Here is a 25,945-nt window from a genome sequence, read left to right on the forward strand (position 1 = left end):
TTAAAGTTACGACACTAGTTCTCAAACCCTATTTCAAAAACATCTTTAATTCATAAGCAATTTCGCTATTTACAAGGCTTCGCACAATGTACAGTGCCGTAATAAGAGCCAATTTCTACTGATGTACGAGCCAATGGACGACCTGGCTACTTGGAACTTTATGAACCAACTACGCTATCCAAGAAGCTTTGTGTCGTAATTTTTATCTGCGAATAGATAGAGGAACAACGAGCAGATAAAAAATTTAGGCGAATAAATATACCAACGTTTCCAAAAAAGGGTTTGATATCAGAAGTATTCTGAAATCGGGCACACGTAAGATACAACGATCGTTTTGATATAGCTGTTTTTTAGAGAAGTCAAGAACTACTACAATATTTTTTTTAAGTTACGAACAATGTTCTGGTCCTAGCTGTACCAGTAGAAGGTAGATGTTATTCATTATTGTTCCCATGAACCTCCCTTCTACCCAAGTTGAGTTGTCAATTCATAAGAGAATCGATCAAATAGAAGGTTATATTTTCGTCGATATGTAGGTCCATATTTTTTATTCTTGTTCACCGAGTTCTTCGGCAATTATCGATTTTCGAATATTATTTGTATGCTTGAAAATCGGTAAGTAGTCGGTTTGAAAAGCCAGCCCAATGAAAGGTTCCCACGGGATTTTTTGAATTCTTTCAAATAAAATGAAATATAGTAACGATTGGTTTGAGTCCAATATTTCTAAGTTAGTTTTATTTATGTTTGTACAATCTTGTTATTTGCAGCAGCAAAAACCAACTACATTTTAAAGCTGTCTAAGACTACATTTGCCCGTGTACTTTAACTTCATGTTATAGCAGTGACGCAGTCATGTGTCCAATGACAATGATAAATTCGTTGCATTAAGAAACACCCTATATCGTCGAACCTGTGTGAGCAAAGCGGCGCAGCGGCGGCAGTTTTGATCATCGATTCGACAATTTATTTAAACAAAAAATATTCGAATAGCTTCTGATTTATTTTAAAACCGCATTACAATACTATGTTTTGTTCATATTACTAGGTAGGTGTCCAGTAAACTGTGGATATATTATTATTATTCAAGAGTTTGCTGCTATAAGTCGCCATGTATAAAATCGATCTGCGTATTTTGTTTGGAACTTTTAGTATTGTTTGAATGAAGCCATATTGTCTAGCGAATTCGAAAGTACTAATCATACCATGATTTTCTAGACCATTGTTTTAAGTACAATTGCCAAGTTCACGATGAAGTTGAATCGGACGTCTGAAAAACATTGAAAAAGTTTAGGTTGACTTGAGTTGTACATAGTTCGGTTCGTCGACATTTTAAAGCTGTGTACTAACATGCGAGCTATGACTAGTGGCGTGCCCTTCATATATGCACAAAATAACTGTTTACCCTAAAAATGTTATATAACTCGTACAGAAGGAGGAGTATTCCACTTTATGTCAGCTTCTTGATTTATGCCTACCCTGGTCAAAAACAGGAACAGGTTACAGAACCCTCATATAAGATTCTAGTGTGATTTTCCAGTATCGAAGTTCTATTTTAGTCTATCATTTTTGTGTTTTTGGGTCCGGTTTTAGTTGACGTGATATACACACAGCAACGTAAGTAACAAAGTAAAATCCTTACATCCACCACTTAACAGCCCAGTAAAATACTAAAATACAATAGTTACCGGCCCGCGTCATCGCGTGGCTATAAATTAGATAACGAGTTAAACTATGTTTCTTAACTTAGTAACTTAATAAGATTTTATTATATATTAGATTTTGACCGCGTTTTCGGCCGCGTTTATTACGGTTATTTACAAATCGCAAGTTGACACGTTGGCCATCCCATCCCCATGTTTTTCCCCCTCCCCACATTTATAGGACTTAATCCAAAAATAAGTCGAAATCACACAAATAATACAAATACAACAATTAAGCAAATAGATACACATGAAAAAAGTAATTGTGGTTAACAGGTTTTTTTATAGTATGCTTTTGCGTTACATAAATTTGCAATATGAACCGTTGCAACTCGCTAGTGAGTACCCGGTTTAAGTACAACGCATCACCGCAGCACACATCTGAAGAATAAATCCACTAGACAATGTTTAATCTAGCTACACAGATTGATGAGCGCAGCTTTGTCTAGCTTGGCTATCTGTAGCAGCCATCGTGTCATGCATCTAATTTTTGCGAGACGAAACAAAAGTAAATTAATGAAAAGCATACCTTATTATCTGGTTATTTCGCGCGCCAGACGGCAAACAAGTGTTGGCAGCTTGTACTTGAAAAAAATTACATTTGCATTTGCTTAAGAATAAACCTCGATAAGTACCTACTCTATAGTTTTATACGTACTCTTTAAAAGATTAAATAATACTAACTTTTGATAGGAGTTTCGTCCGCGGTTATTCATGGTTATATTGTAATTTTATATAATTTGAGTTTAAGAAACGCTTACTTAGAGACGTCGAATTCATATATTAAGTAATATGCCTAACAAAATAGTCTAAAATAATTTAAGACTTTTCTGTGAGGAATATTATTCTATGCCCAATACTTTTCGACATCAAATACGTTATAGTGACTTACTTTTTGTGACGCATCATTTAGTCAGTAAAAGGAAGGAATAGGAAAACTTGCAGCTAATATTCATCATTATCATTATAATCATTTAATTATTAAGAAAAGTTAGAGGTACATGGTGGGATTCGAACTCGGCCCCCGAAAGTTTCTTTGAAGTCCTACCCACTGAGCTACGACCGCTTCTAGCTATTATTATTGAAATAAAATTGACCCTACGTTTCTCTTTGGGAATTTAGCTTTGCCTTTTAAAATCGGCTAAGTTTTCTTAAAGAATCCATGACAGTTATAAAAGTTTTAACGACCTCCCTGGCGCAGTGGTGAACGCTGTAGTTTTAAGTTGAAAGTCCCGGGTTCGATTCCCGGCAAGGGAAATTTGGGAATTTATTATGTCTGAATTTCCTCTGGTCTGGTTAGCGGGAAGCTAGAGTCGTGGCTAGTTACCTACAAAGGCGTGCCGCTAAGCGATTGAGAGTCCCGGTACGACGTCACGTAGAAACCGATGAGGGATATATGTTTAATATTACTGCCATACTCCCTGCCAGGTTAGCCCGCTACCATCGTAGACTGCATCTTTAGTTACTACCAGGTTAGATTGCAGTCAAGGACTAACTTTTAGTGGAATATAAAAAAAAGTCAGTGGTTAGCGCAATTTCTTAGGACTTTCACAAATTGCTCAAAGAGCTATTTGCATCCCTAGTTTAATCGCAAATTTTCAGCGTTAACGCCTTATAAATTCCCTCCAAGTGTAAGCAAACATCATAATAATAACTCGTACAACTCTTTCTTCACAAAACCACAACACTCCGCAAATGCATTAAACGTACAACCGAAACTTTCTTTTAAGTAATGACTATTATTATAAAAGAGCCGCAGTAAAGACGATATATAAGGCTATAAATAAACAAAGAAGTTTCTTCTATGGCCGGCTACAAATGCAGGGGAATATCACTCTGGTTGTCTCAATAGATAGGTTCCATTGAAATAGCTTTGGATTTTTGTTTATATTCGCCTACTAAGATACTAAGATATCAAGTTTTATAAATTTAAAATTAAATGCTTATAAAAAAATTGGGACAGGATTTGCAGTGGCGTGCACAGAGGGTATGTACAGGGTATGCAGATGATATAAAATGAAGAAAATCTCCAGTACGAGTTATAAATACTTTTCATAACTCTTACAATGCCAATCCTTAAGTTTTTTATAAGTCGTACTGGAGATTTTCTTCATTTAATATCATCTGCATACCCTCTATGCACGCCACTGAGGGTTTAAACCTGCGATTCATAGGTAACCGCGGCTGAGCGCAACGCTTTAACCAACTAAGCTACGGGGCTCCAGGATATTAAGTTTTACAATCTTCTGAAACATTATAGAGTTCTTTGTTTGTGTGAAGTCATCGCCTATAACAGAGCAATACTTTGCAGGCCATATAAGAAACACGTGCTACAAATTTCTGCCCCGTGTCCATCAAACTTAGGTGTTAAGCCTCATTTTCCTCTAATTACACCGGAAACCGGGCTTTTAGGCTGCCAGTCCACCGGAGCGGAGCGAGGCAGCGGAGCCGAGAAACGGATTAATGCGGAGCGCAGTTGCGTACTGTATCTGGTTCACTTAAGAGCAGCGGAGTTTTCGTGCAATCCTATTGGTTAATATTTCTCTGTTTCTCGGCTCCGCTGCCTCGCTCCGCTCCGGCGGACTGGCAGCCTTAAGACTAAAACAAAGTAAAGCTGCTTAGCTACAGAAGTTAGCGTGGCGGTAGTACTTCTCCAGAAAAGCTGTCACTAAAGTTCTACTACTACTGAAAACTGCTCCTTATAAGTGTATAAGTGGAATTTTTAGATTAAAACCTTAAACTGAAAATATATAATCTCGGTCAAGCTTAGAATCAACAAAATAAAATATCTGCTATAAAAAGACTTCATGCGGTAATATGAGGAGACAAACAGTGAAAACTTTAACCACATGGTGTTGACAAGCCCTGCATTTTACGAGCATGAGTTTAACGTTACTTCAACTTTTGAATTAAGTTGGACATGACTTTATCTCAAGTTGCGTGCTTTTCTGCGGTGAAGTTCGATAATCTCTCTAGAGTAGTCTTGCGAATAGCTAGCAAGTAGCGCGCTAGGTATATTTACTTAAACATCAGTCAGGGGTCTAGACAAGTATCACTACACATACATTTTTGCTTAACTGCGTAAAGTTCTTCTCCAACAACCAGGTTCAACATTCGTTGAGTTTAAAACGAATTATTATACTTCTCGCTCTGAAACATATTTTTTTACATCAATCTGCGGCATGCTTGAGATAATGACAAACAAATATTTTGTCAGCAGGCCCTTTTATTTATGTACTCCTGGTTAGTAAATGGGAAATGTATTTCACAACAGTTTACAGTTAATAATTTTCTGAAACATTAAAGATCTACAAATTGCAGATAGTTAAAATAACGGATTTGTTATTTCCTTTACTGTCTACAAAAGTAGTTATACAACGTTAATAAAGGATATTATAAAAATTTATCAAATGACAAAAACTCTTTTCAGAGTACTTAGTCGTATTTACCATTAGTACAACAAACACATAATATTGTGTTCACCTAGTGAAGCTATTTTAAGCTTCTATCTTAAGTTACGTATTTGTAAACATTAGTTGGTCGCCTGATATATGGGATCTGGGGTAAGGAGTAGGTAATCTCATAACATCTCACTGGGGATTTCAAAGTGAATCTGTTGATTTATGTTATTTGTTGTGATGCCCTAATGACTCGAGGTGACGTTATTGATCGGTTCTCTAAAAACGGCAAGCGTGTTGCCGGGTGTAGGATTACCAGATATATAACCAAAACGTGACTAGGCATTTTTGCCTCATAAATCATCAGACTTGCATCGCTGAGGATCATTTCCCTTGTGACAAAGATGTAACTATTCGTATTTACAATGTTTTCTATTCTCAGAAATAGACTTAATTAAATATTATGACAATCGGTTCATTAAAACGCTGAATATAACTTATCATACTAATCACTAGCTACCCGTCCCGGTTTCACTCTGGTGCAATGTTTGAATATAAAGATTATTAGAAGATATACACTAATAACAAAGTTCTTGCAAGGCAATATGGTCGTTGTATAAAACTTTTCCAATAAGTTTAATCAATCATGCTTTGTTACACCTACCTATTTTTCATTTTGCAAACGAGCAGTTCTCTGCTAGATTATTTTACTTTCAACTTTGTAACTTTGTATTTTGCGCGTTCCTACGAAATAAATATTGTTATGCGAATTGACAAATTTTTTTGTCGAATCGTCCACTTTTGTGAAAAACTAAGTATACAAGAGTAAACAAATATCTGAAACTTGATAGCTCACGCGTAAATTCTGAATGCTCGAAACTTGGCAGCTTTGGACGGCAATGTTGTTTTTTTACTAGATTATACTGGTAAATGTCAAGGGTCTTTGTGTATTAGCATAGTTCCTTCCGTATCCGTCAAATGAGTCAGATTTAGTATCATTGCTATAACTTCGTTGAATAATGATCTATCGAGATATAACAGGGTCAGTGTCATCAGGAAGGGCAAAGAAATTGAAAAATGTGCTCACACTTGTCAACCAGGCGATTTAAACCTTCCGAGTTCAGAAATTCCGAAGCACCTTTGAACGCACGCTCTGGCCGCAATATATAATTTTAAGTATTATCTGGACAAAACTGTGTTCAAACAGACAAAGCCTTCTCTATCTAAGACTGAATATATGCTACTGAACCCTGAAGGCACGTCCCTGACAGCTTTCGTTTCCGGCGGTCCTGAGAGCACCGACCCTAATATATCTGAATAGACCCCTAATGTTTTTGCTTACGCATGACCGGATACTTGGCAGGCTTATGCAGTGGGATTTCATAAATACATTTCGAAAGAGATGTTCGGACTGACAAACAATTGCGTGATTCAGCACCTAAATATTTACAGATGTATTGAAAGCAATGCACGTGCCACAAATTAGTAGTCGAAGCATGTTTAACACATAATTTTCCTTTACCTTTTATTACCTTTACTGTTCTTAGAAATATTTTGCCTACCACACTGAAGTTCTTCTCCCTACTGAATCAACAATGTGTAATGTACTTGGATGCCGTTATTGCCTCATTAGAATAAATTTTCCGTATTATACGAAGCCAGTATTCATACTAAAATGGATAATAAATAAAGCAGATAAAAGGACACTTTCAAAGAAACTAGAAAATAGCTATGAGTTACAACGTCCGGGCGCTAGCTAGCGTTAATTTATTACACGAAATTATCATTACGTATAACATATCACAAATCACGAACCACGAAACGCGTTATGATGAAAATTTGGAAATTATGATGGTCCCAGTGTAGGTACGCTTATCGCTGCTGTCACCGAGGCTAAACATATTAAACGTCCTTTAAGATGATAAATGTATCGCGATGTCGGCGTAACACACGCCTCGTCTCGATTCTAATAAACGATTGTCGATGATTGGCAGTTAGGCGGACGGCCACCTCACTTGACTATCCTTTTTGCCGGTCTAGCGCTTTTTGCGAATATCAAGTCGAAATCATGCGCCATACTGATCGATCTATCTTGTTCGTCGTTAAGATGCACTTAGATTTTTAATCTTTTACTATTTGGGTCACAACGAACTGCTGTTGCACGTTGCAGGAAATTTTCCAACAAGTTGCCAACTTGTCGTTTACAATGCATAACTTGACATGCATAACTTGCAGTTTTATGATGGCTTTAGTGTATTTTGTATCGAGATGTCCAGTTGCACTTGGGTCGAAAAGTATCTGAACCCTTGTCAGTTAGGCTAGCTTGTCCTTTGACTTAAAATTCTTCTGAAGATCGCACAGTATGTTTTACTGTGCAAAAAAGTCAAATATTTCTTTATTCAAAGATTCCAATAGGCTATAGATAGCACCTTTGATGCGTTTATTACATAAAAAAATTGGTATATTGTAGTGAGATGGTGGTGATAAAAACATTCGTAAATTTACTAAAGATATGTGTGTAATTTTTTTTGGTAACTGGGTAACTTTTGTATGGTTATTTGTAACTTGTTCAAGTTTACCAACTGATCTATTTGGTTTCTTAATGTTTGTTACCTGAAAAGATTTTTGTTTGTACTCCAACCTACTCACTGAAATTTATTATTAAAATGCTGCAGTCATTTTATTATTGTCTGCGATTGATTTACGCCATTTTGCGCTGTTAGTGTGACGCTGTAGTACGAGTGTCCGTCTTCTTAAACTAAAGAGCTAAGTCTCGTCGGTATAGCCTTTTTCTATCCATGGCGCTCTCTTTTACCTCTTTATAAATCCCCACCCCAACCTTTCGTTTTGTTTGTCCCACAAAAGCCAGTCTTGCATTTTTCACTCAATTATATTCGTGATAAATTTATTATGTCTTAATTGGTGGCCAATAATTTTTTCTCTTCTGATTTCGCCGTTTTTTAATGTACCTGGACATTTTTACAAAATTTGTTTTTTTATTATGAAACTGGCTTGCTTGCTTAGCTATTGCTATCCTGGTTCTGTATTGTAAGTCTGATGTACATCTCGAATCTTTTGTAATGAGGCTTCCTAGGTATTTAAAACTATTTACTTGCTCTTTTATGTAAATATGTACTATAATCGGACTATTTTTAGAGGACTGTCTTATTTTTTAAGTTAGTGAAACTTTAGTTTTTTATAATTGTTTTTAAAAGAAATTTTCTCCAAAACGGTGTTCATTATATTCAATAGTCTGTTTCAATAGTTCCGATGAGATATACGATTGTCCAAGAAACTAAAATTATGAAACACTATTAGTAGTTCCAGACTCCAGAGACACTCGTATGTCTTATCTGGTACTTCAAATGGGGACAAAATTGAAGCTGTCATTTATATAAGGACAGCCAGTATACAGTAATATACTGGTATATTAATAAAAGGGGTCCGTGGTAGTACTCGGTATGAATTATATCTATCTCTTTTCTTTATTCCCGTGTTTCATAAAACCATACAGACTACAGTTAACACTTGCTTTAAGAGGACATTAGTTTCATATTATGATGGGCCATTTGTTAGAATTGTTGCGAACGGCTATCACGCCAGATATAAAGATAACGGCTCTATTAAATACGATAATCGATTCTTGACGACACTTAAGGCACATTATGTTATATTTATTGACTGTTAGTTTTACGATTGGAGTGTAACTGAAACCATTTCGCCGTATTCTTCTCGAAATAAAACTGTAACATTGGGAATAAAGACGTTCAGAGAGACGATTGGGTTTCGCGTGATAAAATTGAATTTGTTAGCGAATTTATTTATCACTGTTATTTATATAAACGCCGGTGAACCGTTTGAGTTGGCTGCGATGAATTTTGCTTACATTGATAATAGAAGTTGTGTAAGTCAAATAAGCTTCTCGGTTATATGAAGTGAGTTTCTTGAATTTACTGATCTCTGAATATAATACAAGTGCTCGTATTAGATCTGAGCAATGAGCATTTAACCTTTTGATTACTACGCCGAGGTTGAAAGAAGATTGTTTTTCCCTCTTCGGATGTGTAATTAAACAGAGAAAAAATCTATATAAAAGCCTAGATACAAGTTTAAGAACTAAAACTTGACTACCAAACCAAACGCACTGTTTCAAATTACATGCAAATATGAATCTTTTTAATTTTATATATTAGGCTAGCAGTCCAGGCGACTACATCCGCGTACCTACTATATCTGTAAAGTTCGTCCAATACAAATAAATATTCATAAAATATTTTTTCGGCTACCCCGTTGGCTCCTTCTGGGATAGAATTTTCAAAAACTGTGGACTAACAATAAATTAATTTGTAGTTGTAAGCCCAAATATATACCAGCTAAAAACAAGGTTCATGGATATAACATGAAAAATGCCGGACTTTCATTTGAACTTTGACCCATATAATGAAAACAAAATTAGGTTATAAATGATAAAAATATACTTACATAATATGAAAGGAAAAAATAGAGTATATATCTTAGTAGAATGACAAGTAAATCAGCCTTCCCAGCCTTGCCGAACAGAGATAACAACTTCAAAATAAAGAACTTAAAACTTTTTAATTTTTCAGCTGTTTTTAGCAAATTTAAACCGTTTAGTTGACTATTTCATTTAATTTGTTCATTAGCTTTAAAATGAAAGAGTCAGCTTATGACACTGAACAACTTTGCTGGGGAGGCAAATTAGTATTTCGAACTCGTTTCGAAAGTTTCGTTTGCGAACCTTCTATGAGCATGCTTTTGTTACGAAAACTCTCTCTATATTATTCAAAAAAATATTCATCAGTTATCTTAGTACCCATAACACAAGGTATGCTTACTTGGGGACTAGCTGGCGGTGTGTGTATTGTCGTAGTATATTTAGTTATTTATTTATTTATAGCTGCGTGAGTCACATAGGTTGATAAAATTTGATAGTTTATGCTTCGCCATAAAATACATATTTACACGAGTGTCAGCTCCTTTGTAAAATTGATTTATATGTTTAGGAATTCAATATTATTTCATAGTTAATTATTGAATAATTTAAAGAAATAATTTTAGAGAAAGACTCGGCACACTAGTCTCGTATCGTACCTTACTCGTAGGTTACACTAGACCAAATTTTGTTAATGGAAGTGCGATTTTGTAAGTTAGTCCATGGATGGTTAATAGATATACATATTGGTCAAGGATCGCTATATGCTAATTCGTGTTGCTTTAAACTGTCCATTCAATGAATACCTAAAAGTGGTGGTGGAATGGTGATACGTAGAACCTTTGACCCTTACTAACGGCTGAGCTGTTTCACAAACAAACCCGCACGTTTTAAGCTGCCAAATGAATATAATTTTCTGTAATCGCACCTTGCAAATCGCAGTCCAAGTATAATATTTTATGCAAGATAATGTTGTAAGCTAAAGTAGTGGTGTTAACTCAATGGTTAGGACTTCGGCTTCGCTTTTAGAGGGCCTTTTTCGAATCCCAGCACCCACCTCTACCTTTTCTAAGTTATGTGCGTTCCAAGCAATTCAAATATCACGGCTTCAACGGTGCAGGAAAACATCGTGAGGCATGACTGAGAGTTCTCCATAAACATTATGGAGAACTCTCAGTCCACTCCACACCCCTTTTTCATATAAAGGGGTGTGGAGTTCACTGTGGTGGACTACTACCTAAACCCTTCTTATTAAGGGAGGAGACCCGTGCCCTATAGTGGGCCGGTAATGGGTTCATATGATGATGATGATGATGATGGTGACTGTTGTTAGCGGTGATCTGGGTTTTTATAAAGCGGACTGAAGAACGTCGAAATATGACTAACTCTAAACAAATTTGACAGATTGACATAACTCTGAAGTTAAGATTGTCAACTGCATAAATGTTAACTGCATAAATGTTAACTGCACTAGAGGTTCAGGTTATGAAATCTTTAAAATAATTAGTATTTCACGATCCAAATTGCAAAACATATTTGAAACCCAAAACGCAATTTGAATTCTCTTTTTGTCCAAACACAACACGGCTAAAACTATTAATATGTTAGTACTTACAAAACGGATGCCAGCAATTTGATCTGCGTAGAATTTCTGATATCCAGTAAGATTAAAAACAATTCCCGTGCTGTATATGCTCCTCTCCAAAAAACCAAGCTACAAGCCACTCTAAATAGTAAATTAAAATACCGATTTCACGGGTATAACGAAATATATAATGATATAAGGGAATAACAGAAACACGTGTTCCTTATTTTTGACCCGATAGTGCTATATTAAATCAATGTTTTTAGCCAAAAACCAGAATACTTAGTTTCATGGATACATGAAATGTCAGACTTTTTTGCAAACTTTCTTTGCCTGTTTAACTCTCTAAGGAATAGAAAAAACCCTTTATAATACACTAAGTTAGCTCAAAGAATAATTAAAACTTAAAATTTCAAAATTAACGTTCAGTAGTTTGGGCTGTAGGTTGCCTGCCAGTCAAGCCTTTTATAGTTATATAATCAATATTAGAGTTTCTCACAAATGGAGTGTAAAAAAAAAGTGCAAAAATAACTTAGGCTTAAGTTTTCGAAGATTATTTTTATTCGCACCACAGATAATATGATCACTTGTGATTTGTTGGATGATCTTAGTTCATGAAAACTTTTGCCCACAAAGTAAAATAAAGACGTGGGTGTCGCCAATAATTTTTGTATTCACCATGCGATATAAATTTCAATTTTTCCTTAGATATAACTGTTCACATTTATAAAGCTTCTGTTCGTGAAAAATGTCGCCATTTTTCTTTTCGAAAGGTAAAACGATCCCGCTTATTGTCAGAGTTTGAGAGAGGCAGTTTGATTTACTCACTTAAATAAAGTGTATTTACATACGTGATTGTAAATATTGGAATATGTAAAAGTCCAAATATATACGAGTAGACGGGTTTAGACCTTATTATTATTTAAATGAAGGTTTTCGTTCGGCTTTTAGATAAGAATAAGACAAAATATATGAAAAGCGAATTGTAGACCAAGCTGTTCACAAATTGCTTGGTTTAAGATATCAGAAAACACCGCGGCTTTTGACATATCTCTACATCATCCTCCTATAACAAATATATCAGTCTATAACAGTCTACTACTGGAATAAATGCCTCTCCAAACGAAAGGGCTTACCCATATTTATCACTGAGCAGACGGGTTGTTGATCGCAGTAGATGGTATGATAAGCATAGAGAACGCTGCTGCCCGTTGTCCTGTAGATTCCCTTAGTCGCCTCGTACGATACCCGCGGAAAGAGAAAGTGAGACAACTGCATTCTGATCTACCGCCACTACACGGACCTACGTTCCTACATATTTCTAAAATAAAAACTTAATTAACATAATTAAAATCGAGCTAGTCGGACGTCACACTTTATTTGAAATAAATAAACAGTTCGACAGTACACACATCGCGTAGCTTGTTACTAAGATGACTGATCAATACATTCTTATAATATATAAATACTCAGACATTGAATAACATTTATGTTCATCACACAAACATTTGACGTTGTGGGAATCGAACCCTCGAAACTTGGACTCAGAAAGCAGGGTCGCTGCTCACTGCGCCAGGCGGCCGTTTTATTATTTTCATTTCATTTAAGCTGTAGTGGTTGGTAATATAAGAAAAATAAAAGATGGAGATTTAAATACCGCCTTAATAGAAATACGAGTGTCAGAGATAGTTATCTCTGTCATTCGCACATTTTCAATTAATCTGACTGAAACTAATTTGCAGGTAAAACTTTCAACAGGTAGCCATCGATAACAGACGTAGTTCTATTTAAGTACTACTCAGTTTAAACGTTGGTTTAATATCGAATATAAGGTATATATATATCTCTAATGATCATAAACAAAGGTAAAACTGTATTCATGAAACAGTTTAAAATATATACTTTGTTTAATTTTTCAAACAGTTATATTGCTCTGGTAACAAACTTAGCCGGGTATTATTTTTATCCCATACCATCTCACAAAGACACTTAAACTTTTAGACAGCCGATTGGCGCAGTTTGCAGCGACCCTGCTTTCTAAGTCCAAGGCCGTGGGTTCGATTCCCACAACTGGAAAATGTTTGTGTGATGAGCATGAATGTTTTTCAGTGTCTGGGTGTTTATATGTTTATTATAAGTATTTATGTATTATATTCATAACAATATTCAACAGCTATCTTTGTACCCATAACACAAGCTACGCTTACTTTGGGGCTAGGTGGCGATGTGTGTATTGTCGTAGTATATTTATTTATTTATTTATTTTATTTAAACTACTACCCCGATAGACTTATGAAGTCCCAATATTAACATGCTAATAATAATTTTACTCTGGATGAACTTTAACTTTTTATCTATAAGTATAGAGATGTTAAATTATTACTTCATTTCACTCAAGTTAACTAGTTTCTTTGAAGAAATAAAACGAAAAGGATTTAAACAAAGCAATACATAATATACCTACCGATGAACACTCTTTTTTTTTTCTTACTTAGCTAACTCTCCAGACGCATTGAGAACTTATTGTCTTTGCACTTACGTATCTCGGATTGGATTTCGTCCAATTCGACAACCTCTAAGGGGTTGTAAATGATTGCTGAGAATAAATACTTGGAAAAAACATTCATTTTTCAGACAGTCTTCATTACAAATATAGTGGTTATTGAATTACAATAAATACTTACATTCTGTTACTAGATTATATTGATTAAACTGTATTAGGTATATGGACAAAAAAGTAGTTATTATTTTGACATAAGAACAAAAGGAATGTTGGAAATAATCTTTTCGCATGTGATGTGTTTTCATCATCGTACAATTAAATCGTTGTGTACAATCCCATACCCCTCACAGGTTAGCCCGCTATCATCTCAGACTGAATCATTATGTGATATTGCAATCAAGGGCTAACTTGCAGTAGAAAAAAAAGTAGATACATGGCGGTCGTAAGTTGCTATAGTCATGTCTCATAAATTTTTAATGTATAGTTGGATTTGATATTGTATCTTATAACATTTCTCTAGGCCCTCCCAGACACATGTAAATTCTTCATATTGTCAACAATATTGCCTTTGTGAAGAAGAATTGAAGTATTGGTAGAAAATATTCTGAGTAATTATATAAAAGATTTTAAACTAAGATGTTCGTGGTTATTCAACATTTCTTATATATAGTTCAACGGGTACATACCACGATAATATTTCAGGATTTGACAATATTTCGACCCAGTTGCATGGTTCGTGGTTCCACGACTATTTTCAAGAACTATATTTCAGTAATAATTATATTATCAATAATATTGACTGAGTGCGGGCAACCTTACGGTCAATTTTACATTTTTCATATAAATTAAAATAATATTTGATTTTAGTCCTTGTGAAAGCTTCATTACTTTGTATCATAAAATTCTAAATTTCCGGAAAATTAGTTTGTGCTGGAATAACCTCATAAGCGATATGTCGATAAAAATTAGAACTCTCGATGTACCCTAAGTCTCACCTGCTTGCATCCGAACCTCCGGTCCAAAGCGCCTGACGATTTCGACGGTCAAGACAGCAGCAGCTTGGTGCAGCCCATGGGCTAGCATTTGGGCGATGGTCGCAGCCGCGGCGACGCCCCAGCCCCATCCTCCCTCGGGGTAGTAGTGACGTGTGAGGGTGAGCAGCTGTCGCGGGTCGAGCTTCGCCTGGCGTGCAGGGGGTCCGCCGCTCGCCTCCAGCACCAGCGGCAGAGACCGCGTGCGTAGGAGCGGCGCTCCGCCCGACGACCAAGACTCTTCCATCAAAGCCTGCGCGCATCGTGCGCCCGCGCCGTCACCCGCATCACCGCACCCCAAACACAGCCCGGATCATGTCCGCTCACTCATACCACCCCAATAGTAATAATCGAGATCGAATCCAATGCTCAAATTGTTGAGACTGTTGAATTTCAAGTCGTTATACCGCTGCTCGATATTCTCGTCACTGAGAACCTCGGGTAGGTTTGTTTCTACTGTTGATTGTGATCATATAGATAAGGTCGTCTTTCAGATCATAATTCTCAGCCTATTACGTCTCACTGCTAATTACATATCTCTACCCACACATGAGCAAGGAATTACGAGTACAGCAAATCAGAGTTGGCGTGTTTTTTTTAAATCTAATTTTTTATAGTAATTTATTTTACATGGTAGTTATAATAGCTTATCATCATTTGTGTTTCCTTGTTAATGAATTTAACTGCGCTAATTCGTTCTAGATAAAAGTTGATTAAACTTCCGCATTCGAGTTCAAATTTTAGGGCGTATTTCAGTCAATGCCACCTTAACTCGTAGCGTATTTATTAAAAACTAGCTTAGATTCTAGTTATTATCATATTATAAAAAATATATAATATTTAATATTAACATTTGACAATCATTAAAGCACCAACTCACGTAAAGCTTGAACAAGCAGCGTGAAGTGTTATTAATAGCTAATAGAAGAATTCAGTAGTGAGACATTAATAGGCTGAAAACGATTGAATTCACAATTAATATTCGCAATCTTCGTAGCACATTGAGAGAGTAGCCCATAATGGAAAATTCGACCTCACTTAATATAACACGGAGCAACACCATTCGAAGAGAAAAGAAAATTGGGTTTTAAGCGTGTGTAAATGTCCAAATGAAACGATGGAGACTTAGATTAAATTCGCAGTAATGATTGTCCGCCGCCCCCTTCGCAGTAAATATGGCCCAGCCATCGATTGGGTATCAAGAAAACTATCTAAATAAAGATTCCCTATCGACATTGATTTGACATATCTATGAGACTTAAATGTAATAACAACGAGATAGAATCGAGTAGAGCGCGTCTCGCCACACTAGTATTAAATGCTTTAAGACGTCATTGTTCTGTAGCCTACTCACAAACCTCTTGTAAGGTTACATTTGTTACACTTTTTTACGAAAATAAACTTGATATATACCAACCTACTAAAATTTAAAATTAAATGCGATATTTTTCAGTAAAATTTCACAAGAAGCTATTTGATAATTTCAATTTTTATGGTATATTTGTCAATTTTTATATAATCGGGAGTAAAATTCAGTTAATTTTATGTACATACGTGACGAAAGTATTAACTTTGAGAAAAGAAGAAAAATAGGTATAGTTACATCTTTAATTACATTACTAAAAGGAAAGATTTGTTTATTTGTTTTTTTAAATCGATAAACATTGAAAGTAATTTATTAGAAAGCTATATAATATTTAATTTCAGTTATAATAAGAATTTTATTATTTATATTATTCTGAAGACAGAATTAGTTAAAAAATTTAAAGGATATAATATGCTTATTCTAGCAAATATTGTACAACAACAAAAGTATCGCCATATTTCTTACGGCAAGCGCATTTTGTACATGCCGTAACGTCTTTGACAAATCATGCCCATTCACGTAGGGAGAATATATTATTTACTCTCCAGAAAAGCGGATAGGGATAATGTTCTTAGTTATAGCCCTGTATGTCAGGTACCACTCTCAAATGGTGTGGAAATTACCAAGATATGCTTAGGCATAAATTCATAACTTGACAGTAATTTCATTTAGACGGAATAGAAAAACTCCGTAATTATATGAAGTATTATATGAAATTGCCATCTTAAAACCGAGATATTTCGCTGTAGATGTTTATAATACTCTGCTGAATTCTAATATGAATATAAACAGACATTCAATAATATTGATGTTGACTATTTACATTAATCACAGTGATAGTTGATAAAAATATATTTTTTTAAAACTTTGGTATAAGTAGAGATAAATCTAATTGTTATGATGATGTATAAAGTATCAAAATAAATATTTATGTTCAAATGCTTATGGATTTGAATTTGCATCTTCCCGGCAATTACAGCTTGAGGGAAAGGACTTCCATTATATGCCATTATAAAAGCACAAACTCAATATGCATTTTCAAAATTTAAATTTATTTATTCAATATTTCCTCAAAGTGTAGTTACTTATTAATTTATTACTTATAAATTAAACTTACACGTAAGTATAATAAATACTTATTTAACTAGTACATTTAAGTTGAAAAACTGTTAAAACTTTATTTTGTCAAAAAACCCGACTTCCTTAAAAAAATAATAAGCAAAAAAATAAACATTATTTTCTACAACATTTTTAAGTCGGTGCCAATTAAAAATATGTAAAAATTACTTAGTGAATATTGATTTATTTTGTATACCGTTGCAAATTTATATAGCAGTAAGAAAAGTAAAACTATAAACCAGTTACTGGGCCTATACTTTTAGAATAAGAGGGGTTTTATCTCGTAAGTTTCCATGCACATACCGATTAAAATTTGGCATAAAGCTTTCGTTTATCGTGTCATAATAATCAAAAATTCGAAAATGTAATAACACAAGTTGAACTCGTCGGCAAGAGTACAAATATTTATGGAGCCTGCTGGCTGTTCATTATTTATTGCCACGAGTACAAGCTTGGGCCACTTCTATCGCCGATTTTGAAGGAAATCCAAACTAGTTTACAGATTATTATTTCCTGTGACATGAGAAACTTTGTTGATACTCTTACATTAAAATACAAATAGGTACGGCGTAATTAGGGCCATTATTATTAATTATTTACTAGTGAGGCGTGATTTGTTCATCACGAATCATTTATATGAGTAATAAAGTATATAATAACAATAATCTCTGGAATCCGATTTGAAAAATCTTTGATAAATGCATAAAAAAATCACCTCTAGGGGGGTTGAATATGAAATGAAGTTAGTTATGAGAGTCATTTCTCAAGTTATATCAATAAAGAATTGGTGTTTACGATCTCAATTAAAATGGTCAAAACAGGTTTAGGATTTATAAAAATTCCACTACCAAAGGGGTTTGATAAGGGATGAAAGATTAGAAGAATGCTTTAATATCTGAAACTACCAGCCAATTTCTTTTTTCTTTGCTTTAAAAAGTGTACCTTATGAAAAAGGCTAGCGGATATTTATATATATATAAAGGTAAAAGAAAACTTCTTAATACAATATAACATTATTATGCCCTAAGGTGTGTAGGCTTTATTTTAGCTTTCGATTATATATAATTATACGTCTACGTACGTCTCATTATGTTAGTCTATACGTCTCATTTATATATAATATTAAAGAGTAATCACGAGTCACACAATGTCTAAATTATCAACGCTTGCTAGAAAGCTAGCCTTTATAACGTAAACGAGGAAAAATACCAGATATATTTACGGAATAAGCAGATAAACAGAAGTTGTAGTTATGTTTTATTTCGTTTGCTATATTAATTAGAGAATTCATATTTGGCATATCAAACTGCCTACGTACTTCCGAAGCCCGCGGGTGGAAAACATCAACTTCCTAAATTCAGTCTAGTAATTAAATGCCTGACCCGGTATTTGAACTCAGGACTTCACGTTTCGTAGTCAAACATGCTGATGCACTAGACCAAATCGGCAACAAGGCAAGTCAAAGATTAGATTGACTATACGTAACTTGCTAAATTACCTGAGTTAACTACGGTTCTTCTGGTAAAGACCCCCGGTAGTTACAATACTGGGATACCGTACTATCACTAGATGCCGCTTTTTCGATACCATATAATCGTAGAAACATTTAGCGATCAAAAAGTAACGTAGGTAGAAAATCTTACTTATATCACTTTAAAGTTTTCTTTGCCTACTTGTTTGTAAAATATTATAACATAAAAAATGAAGTTCTCAGAAATATAAAAGGAGTAATGTTTCGTTTAAAGATTCATGTATAAGATTTAATAAGGCGACTTTTTATATTTAATTAAATTACAGTGTATAAGCATTCAATGGAGCGCATAAAGGATGACCATGAATTGATTTCTTTATTAGTCCACGCAAAAATCGTTTAACTCTTAAGACTGGTTTTCAATAAATAAATATGTAATTGTAAACTGTCTTACGTTAGTAAATAACAAGAATGGAGTGCTTTAAACGATGTAATAAAAAAAAAATACGGGCCTTAAATTAAATTCAAAAACTTCAAAATTAATTTATTTCAAGTAGGCCTAATATAAGCACTTTTGAAACGTCAAGAGAATAAAAAAAAGAAATGTTTTTCAAAAAAACCTTGCATAGTTACCCTGGTTATAATTATTAATAGCTCCCTTAATCTGCTTTAAATTTATAAATAGCAAGTTTTTCGATAAGATTTAATTCGTTTATTCCACTACAAGTAACTCAAGGAAGCAAGTAACGCAATCTCACTCGGTGGTTAGTGATGAGGCAGTTTAAGATGGTAACGGGCTACTGGTGAGGGGCAATGGCAGTTATATTAAAGCATACCCCTAATCGGTTTCTACTTGACATCGTACTAGGAAACTAAACCGTTTGGCACACGTCTTTATCAGTAGTCTTCTACCAGACCTGAGTAGAGTAAATTCAGAAATAATATATGCCCAAATTGGTTCTGCCGGGGAACGAAACCGGGACGTCCTACTTAAATTCACAACGCTCACCGTTGCGCCAGGGGATCGCTAAAAATATGTGAACAGAGTTATAAGTACATATATAAAAAAAAAAGTTATACGTCGTGAGTAATAGGTAGGTTTTGTTAATTTTCTAGAACAAACATATTCGTAGTAACGTAATTATTTCGTTAACTAACAATCCTTATTTTCACACTCAAGATTCGACGCTGAATGCTTCACTAGCAACGGCCTAAAAATATCTGTTTGATAACAGATAAGTTACCGACCCGTTTCGTAGCGTATTTTTTCCAGTAGAGATTAATTAGGAAGACGGTTATCAGGGCCATTAGCGTCAGTTTTATTACGCACATTTCATTCACACGGTTATATAGGAGCATACGTCTTTTTATCCGGATCTTTTGTTAGTCCCTCCTACAAACCAAATTTTTCCTTTTATATAGTAGTTCTAGTAATTAATGTGTAAATTTCTAGTGGGTTTTAGTAAAACTTTAAATATGAATACTAATTGTGCATTTTGTTTGTCTATCACAACTTAATATTTATGACAAAATAGAAAATATTGAAATTTGCAAAATTGTTACGAGGTGACCGTCGTTTTTGTCAAAAAACACTCTTCATTTACCAAGAATAATGGAAGTTATATAGGTTCTTGTAATCAAACATAGCTATTCAGTTTTTTTTAGAAATCAGCAATAATCCTTCACCAATAAACTTAGGTATGCGGGTCAAATAATAATTATTAATTAATTTATCCAAAGACGATGAAGAAAATGGTCCAAAGAAACGACCATCATATATCTTTGTTGATTTTAAATTGTACAATACAGTTTATTTCATTTCATATCCTTTTAGTTCATCAATGCTCGACCGTTCTCTGACTCGTACTTGGCCGGTTCTTGGAAGAGCTATTGATAATTAAATAAACATATTTTTTTAAATGTTTAAACGATATGACTAATATGAACACCTTTTTAAGTGTCCAATAAGGCAGGAGACAATTATCTCCCCGGGGAAAGGATAAAAGTTTAACTTCTCCCACAGCTTTATCAACTCTGAGAGCATTGGCGCACAAGTGGGAATAATATCCAAATAATATATTATGTATATTAATAAACGTGGTAAACTTCTCCCATTCCATGTTCCAGTGATGTAGCAGGTGGACACGTTAACTATATCCCTTGTCATGGGATATAATCGGGGGATATAATGTCTGTCTCCTGCTCCTAACAGTGCTGCACGGCTAGCAGGGGCAGGAGACAATTATATCCCGAGGAAAGGATAAACATGTCTCTTCTCAAACAGCCTTTTCAACTCTCAAAACACTGGCGTGGCGTACCAGTGGAAATAATATCCAAATAATATATGTGTATAATAAGTGGGAGTAAACTTCTCCTATTCCATGTTACCATGCTTTAGCAGGTGTTTACGTGAATTATATCCCTTGACAGGGGATATAATCTGTGCTAGCCCTGCTGTTTGGACTTAATTGCCGTAGGTGCTTTTTTCTGTAATAAAAATAATATTCGGTCTGTTTAGTGTATTTTATGTTATAGCCTGATATGTGTCAAACACGTTTTCATCAGTGATAACAACATTCCATTTACATTCACGTTATTTTATGTCTTGCGTAATTTCAAGTGACCTGAATAAGTTAAAACTTTTACGAATTTTATCAAAACCTTTTACAAAATTTCGGTATAAAAATATTTTATAGACATTGCTTATTTTATGAAATATTTTTAAAAATGTCATTCAATAATTGGATGTTTTTTATTATTTTCTTGATATCGTTTATAATGTGCTTAAAATGAGAAGTCACTTAAAATCCTTATGATATTCATACCTATTTGTCGTTAACAAGCTTCAAATTGGGTTAGTATATTTTATGAGTACCTACTGCCTTATTCATCTTTTATAATTTTTTTTATTGTTTATAGGTGGTATAGAGTTGAGATTGCATTTTTTCAAAACTTTCTGCGTTTTTCGGTAATTGGTACATTCGACGCCGCGACAGAATTATTCGAATACTTGTTTTCATCCCCGGAATTTTGATTAAAGGATCAAGTGATCTCATTTAAATTATGCGCAATAAAGTTTCTTTAACGTTGCTTTGAATTTATATCTTTATTTATCTTAATAGAAATAGTATGTCGTCACCTGTATAAAAATGATATATAAGGTGTAACATTAAAGAAAAGCTCCGTAAAATAAATTTAATAAAAACGATCCTGATAATATAATAGGCCGTTAACGTAATTTAATGTCGTGTTACGAATTTGTACGTCATTTTAACGACATATAAAACCACTGTTAAATTAATTAATACGATGGTTTTGACAGTCATAAATATCACGCTCCCGCGTCCCATAACTCTTACCGAAGTGTTAAAACTCCCGTGAAACATTTTGGTAGCAAAGGGAAGCAATCCTTTTTATCTTTGAACAGCGCATGTGATATAGAATCCAGAGCAATGCTATTATAGATATCTTTATATTAATTAAAGTCGGACCTGCCAGCTTGACTTAATCAATCTACTTTTTGGTTAATAATTGTATATGTATATTAATAATTAATATTAAGTTAGTTACAAAAAATGTAATTATTTTATTTTAAAACTATATCAAGCGAAGAGAATTGGTACTGATTGTTAATGATATCGTCTGCGCTAATCGGCCGTCGATCCGTTCCTTGCTTGCTCTGCAAAATGTTGCTCTGTTATAGGCAATGGTTTTTAAATTACCATCAGGTGCGTCATCTGCTTGTTCCGTCAATTATAACTATAAAAAAATGACGTCTCGTGTAACAGCTAATATGTATCTAGGTGCCAAAGAAAATTTACTCTGTATAGATAATTTGTACAAATTCCCTTTAGTGATTCAGGAGAAATAAAATACTGGCTCTACAAAACATGTTTTGCACAAAGGCTGTCTGATCGCTTATCAGACATTTATTGAATGCTTATACAATTTGTATTATGACTTGCGATGTTGTGTAGATTCTATGATATATTTTTTTTATCTTCAGCCTATTGATGCTCTGCTGGGCTCAGACCGCCTTTCCTACAACGAAGGAAAGGAGGTCAGGTTCACGTTCTTCATACCGGAACACAGCTTTGTAAAATTGCTATTAAGCGGCAGAAATAAGCATGACAGTAGTACTGCGTCCGCGTTTATTTAAACGTCGCTGCAACCGTTTTTTTTGTCGTCTAGATCGGTTTAATAGCTAAGTCGTGTAAAGTATTTTTTTATCCCCCAGTAACGTTCTCGGATGTTATTTCCTAGTAAAACATATCTTAGTTACATCTCGAGGATAACATTATATAGCTATCTCTATCCCAATAATTTTGACTCGTAAGTAGGTATTTATAAAAGTAACTATTTCAAGTATAGTTCTGAATTCATGAAACGATTTCTTTATATTTATATCCTTAAATATAAATATGAAATGCTATGCTTCAAGCTTAGCTTTCGTTACCAAAGGTAAGAATCATATCACAGGAAATCAGGAAGTTCAAAACGATTTCATGGGAAACCGCTCCTCTCTTATCACCTTGAGTCTTTTTAAGTTCCATTGATGGACACAGGCGTCTTATTTATAGTAAAGAGTATATAGCGTAGACCCAGTATGCTGTGTCCAATACAACCAGGTAAGGCTTTTTTACCGGTTTCCTTGCATTTCAAACCGCTGGTAGAGTCACAATAAACATACCATCTTGATTTTTCAAAAGAGCTTTAAAGGTAGGTCTATTTGTGTCTTAGTATTTGAAGTGGCGTGCTCAGGGTATGCATAAAGCAGGATGATGGTATAATATGAAAAAAATCCCCTCCAATAAGAGTTATATAAAATAATTTGGGTAGGCAGAGCTTTTGTGCACGTATGAAGTGCACGCCACTGAGTATTTGTACATTAAATCTGTATAAAGTGAAAACACTTCGTTCAAATCAGTATATTATGTTTCCTGTGATATTCCGTAAGCGGTGACACAATAATTATTGCGGTTAATATTCGCGCCCACAATCCCCCGAAGATAATCGTAGGTGACGTGCTTTCAAATATATATGCGTTTGGTAAAAGGCAACTGGGTCATAGTGATATTAGTCTGTTAGATGCATGCGGAATATTGTGATCAGATGTGGCGGGATTGAAGGGCCCGGTGTAGCGTGTGACGTTTAATTTTCTCCCCATCACGCCACTGCCGTTTTGTTTTGTCAGTAAGCGTATGTCATACTCGCTCAGACTACGGTCATACCACTAACGACTAACGAGTTATTTAAGCGTATGCCAATGACATCTAACATGCGAGTTATAAAATAAATTAAATAAATATACTACGACAATATACACATCGCCATCAAGTAAGCGTAGCTTGTGTTATGGGTGCAGAAGCCTGATGAATATTTTTATCAATGATATACATAAATACTTAGAAAATACATATAAACACCCAGACACTGAAAAACATTCATGCTCATCACACAAACATTTTCCAGTAGTGGGAATCGAACCCATGGCCTTGGGCTCAGAAAGCAGGGTCGCCGCAAACTGCGCTAATCAGCCATCAAGTTAAAATACGGTTAAATATATAATACGGTTCACGTCAAACGTTTCGCATCGAATAACTTTTGTGAGATCATAGCTCGTCCGGAGAAGTACTAAAACCATGCTTATTTCTGCCGCCATCACTTATCCTATCCCTATCCCTATACTTATTATTTACTAATATTATAAATGTCAATGTAAGTTTGTTTGTTACGCTTTCACGCAAAAACTTCTGAACCGATCCTCATGAAACTTTGTATACATATGTAATATACTTTTTATCCCGACATTAAGCTCGGTTCTTTTGGGAGAGGGGAAGAAAGTGTTTGACAAATTATAACCAATTTATATAATTATTGTACATATTGTATAAATATTGTACTATAGAGGTTATAATATGTGTTTAATTTTGCCCAAACTTTGTGAAGATCTGATGAATGTGGTTGGAGATAGAGGACAGATCTGCTCAGCGGATAGCAGCAAACCCCTCATATAAGGCTTAGCGATACTGAATACTTAAATTTTTTTAGAACTACAACTAAACTGAATGCCACATCAAAAAACAAAATCAAACGCAGACGAAGTCGCGGGCAACAGCTAGTTAGCTAGCAGCTAAAAAAATATCATAATGCCATTAAACAAAGCCACATAGATATAACACAATTATCTAAAAAAAAAAATATATACGAGTAGGTTGATACCCTTAGAGGAGATTCGTGCCCTACAGTGGGCCAGTTAATGGATAATATAGATAAACCGAATGTGCTCTGCTAAAAAAATGCTGTCAGTTTTTTCTTACCCGCTACCTGCAGCAGAGCAAGTGGTGAGTTTAGGTGAGCTCTAAGAATCTTTTTCCTATGAGAGAATGCCTGTGCCCAGAAATAATGCTGTTGGGGTTAAAGATAAAGTGCACAAATAGTGGTATTTTTGTACTAAACAAGGTAAAAAGGAGAGGCAAATTCAATTAAAACACGTCCCGAGGAAAGATTTCAAAGAGACATAAAAAAAAGAATGAAAATCCTTGCGTTTTATAAACATTAAGTTAAAAATATCTTGTTCTATCAACTAAGGCATATATCTAGCCGAAGAATACCTAACATGATATCAAATTTAAAAAGTTTTATTTAATAACACTATAATTGATGATGTTAAAAAGTCTACTGAATGCTTACGTAATAAAAATCAAATATGAATATAAAAGAAAATGTCATGCTTAAATATTGCGTTCATGTCTTCAAAACGCCCTACTTTATTATATGCGACGGTATTAGCTGTTGCCCGCGACTTCGTCCGCGTTTGTTTTTGTTTTTAAAGCATCCTGTAGGAAGGATGGGTGTGTGCATTCAATTTAGGTGCAGTTCTAGAGTATAGTATCTTTCAGTTGTGTATTGTTTTATATCTTTTACTTGTTATAAAAACGGGTGAAGTATTAAAAATTACTTTTCTTATTAAGTGTACTTAACTCCAGTGGCGTGCGCTACATACAAGCACAAAAGCACTGCTCACCCTAAAATTTTTGCATCACTCATAAAGGGGAAGGATTTTTCCAATTTATGCTATCTTCCTTATTTATTTACTCCCAGGTCAAATATCCTGTGCACGCCACTGCTCAACTCTACAAAAAAACTATTTTGTTTTCTAATTTGCGATAACTTTTTTGTTAAATCTCCGATTGGGATGAATTGAAAAGGTTTTTACTGCTATATACCCTCAATGATAAACTATTTATTTGAATAAGAATGAATACGCCTATACAAATGTAATCCACTTTTGTTTCTAAAATTTTATACATTAATAT

General features: G+C 34.5%; 1 protein-coding gene across 2 annotated transcripts in view; it reads right to left on the reverse strand.

Annotated features, from left to right (window-relative positions):
* Nucleotides 1-25,945, reverse strand: part of LOC120629689 (monocarboxylate transporter 10-like) — a 215,796-nt gene that overhangs the window by 22,213 nt on the left and 167,638 nt on the right. The window contains exon 2 of one of the 2 annotated variants that reach the window (XM_039898668.1): nucleotides 14,635-15,126. The exons of the other annotated variant lie outside the window; for it this stretch is intronic. Coding sequence (XP_039754602.1) covers nucleotides 14,635-14,917 — 283 coding nt within the window. The 5' untranslated portion in view covers nucleotides 14,918-15,126. The remainder of the gene's footprint in view (nucleotides 1-14,634; nucleotides 15,127-25,945) is intronic. 2 annotated transcript variants of the gene reach the window in all.

This window comes from Pararge aegeria, chromosome 15 (assembly GCF_905163445.1).
Source record: "Pararge aegeria chromosome 15, ilParAegt1.1, whole genome shotgun sequence".
Taxonomy (NCBI): domain Eukaryota; kingdom Metazoa; phylum Arthropoda; class Insecta; order Lepidoptera; family Nymphalidae; genus Pararge; species Pararge aegeria.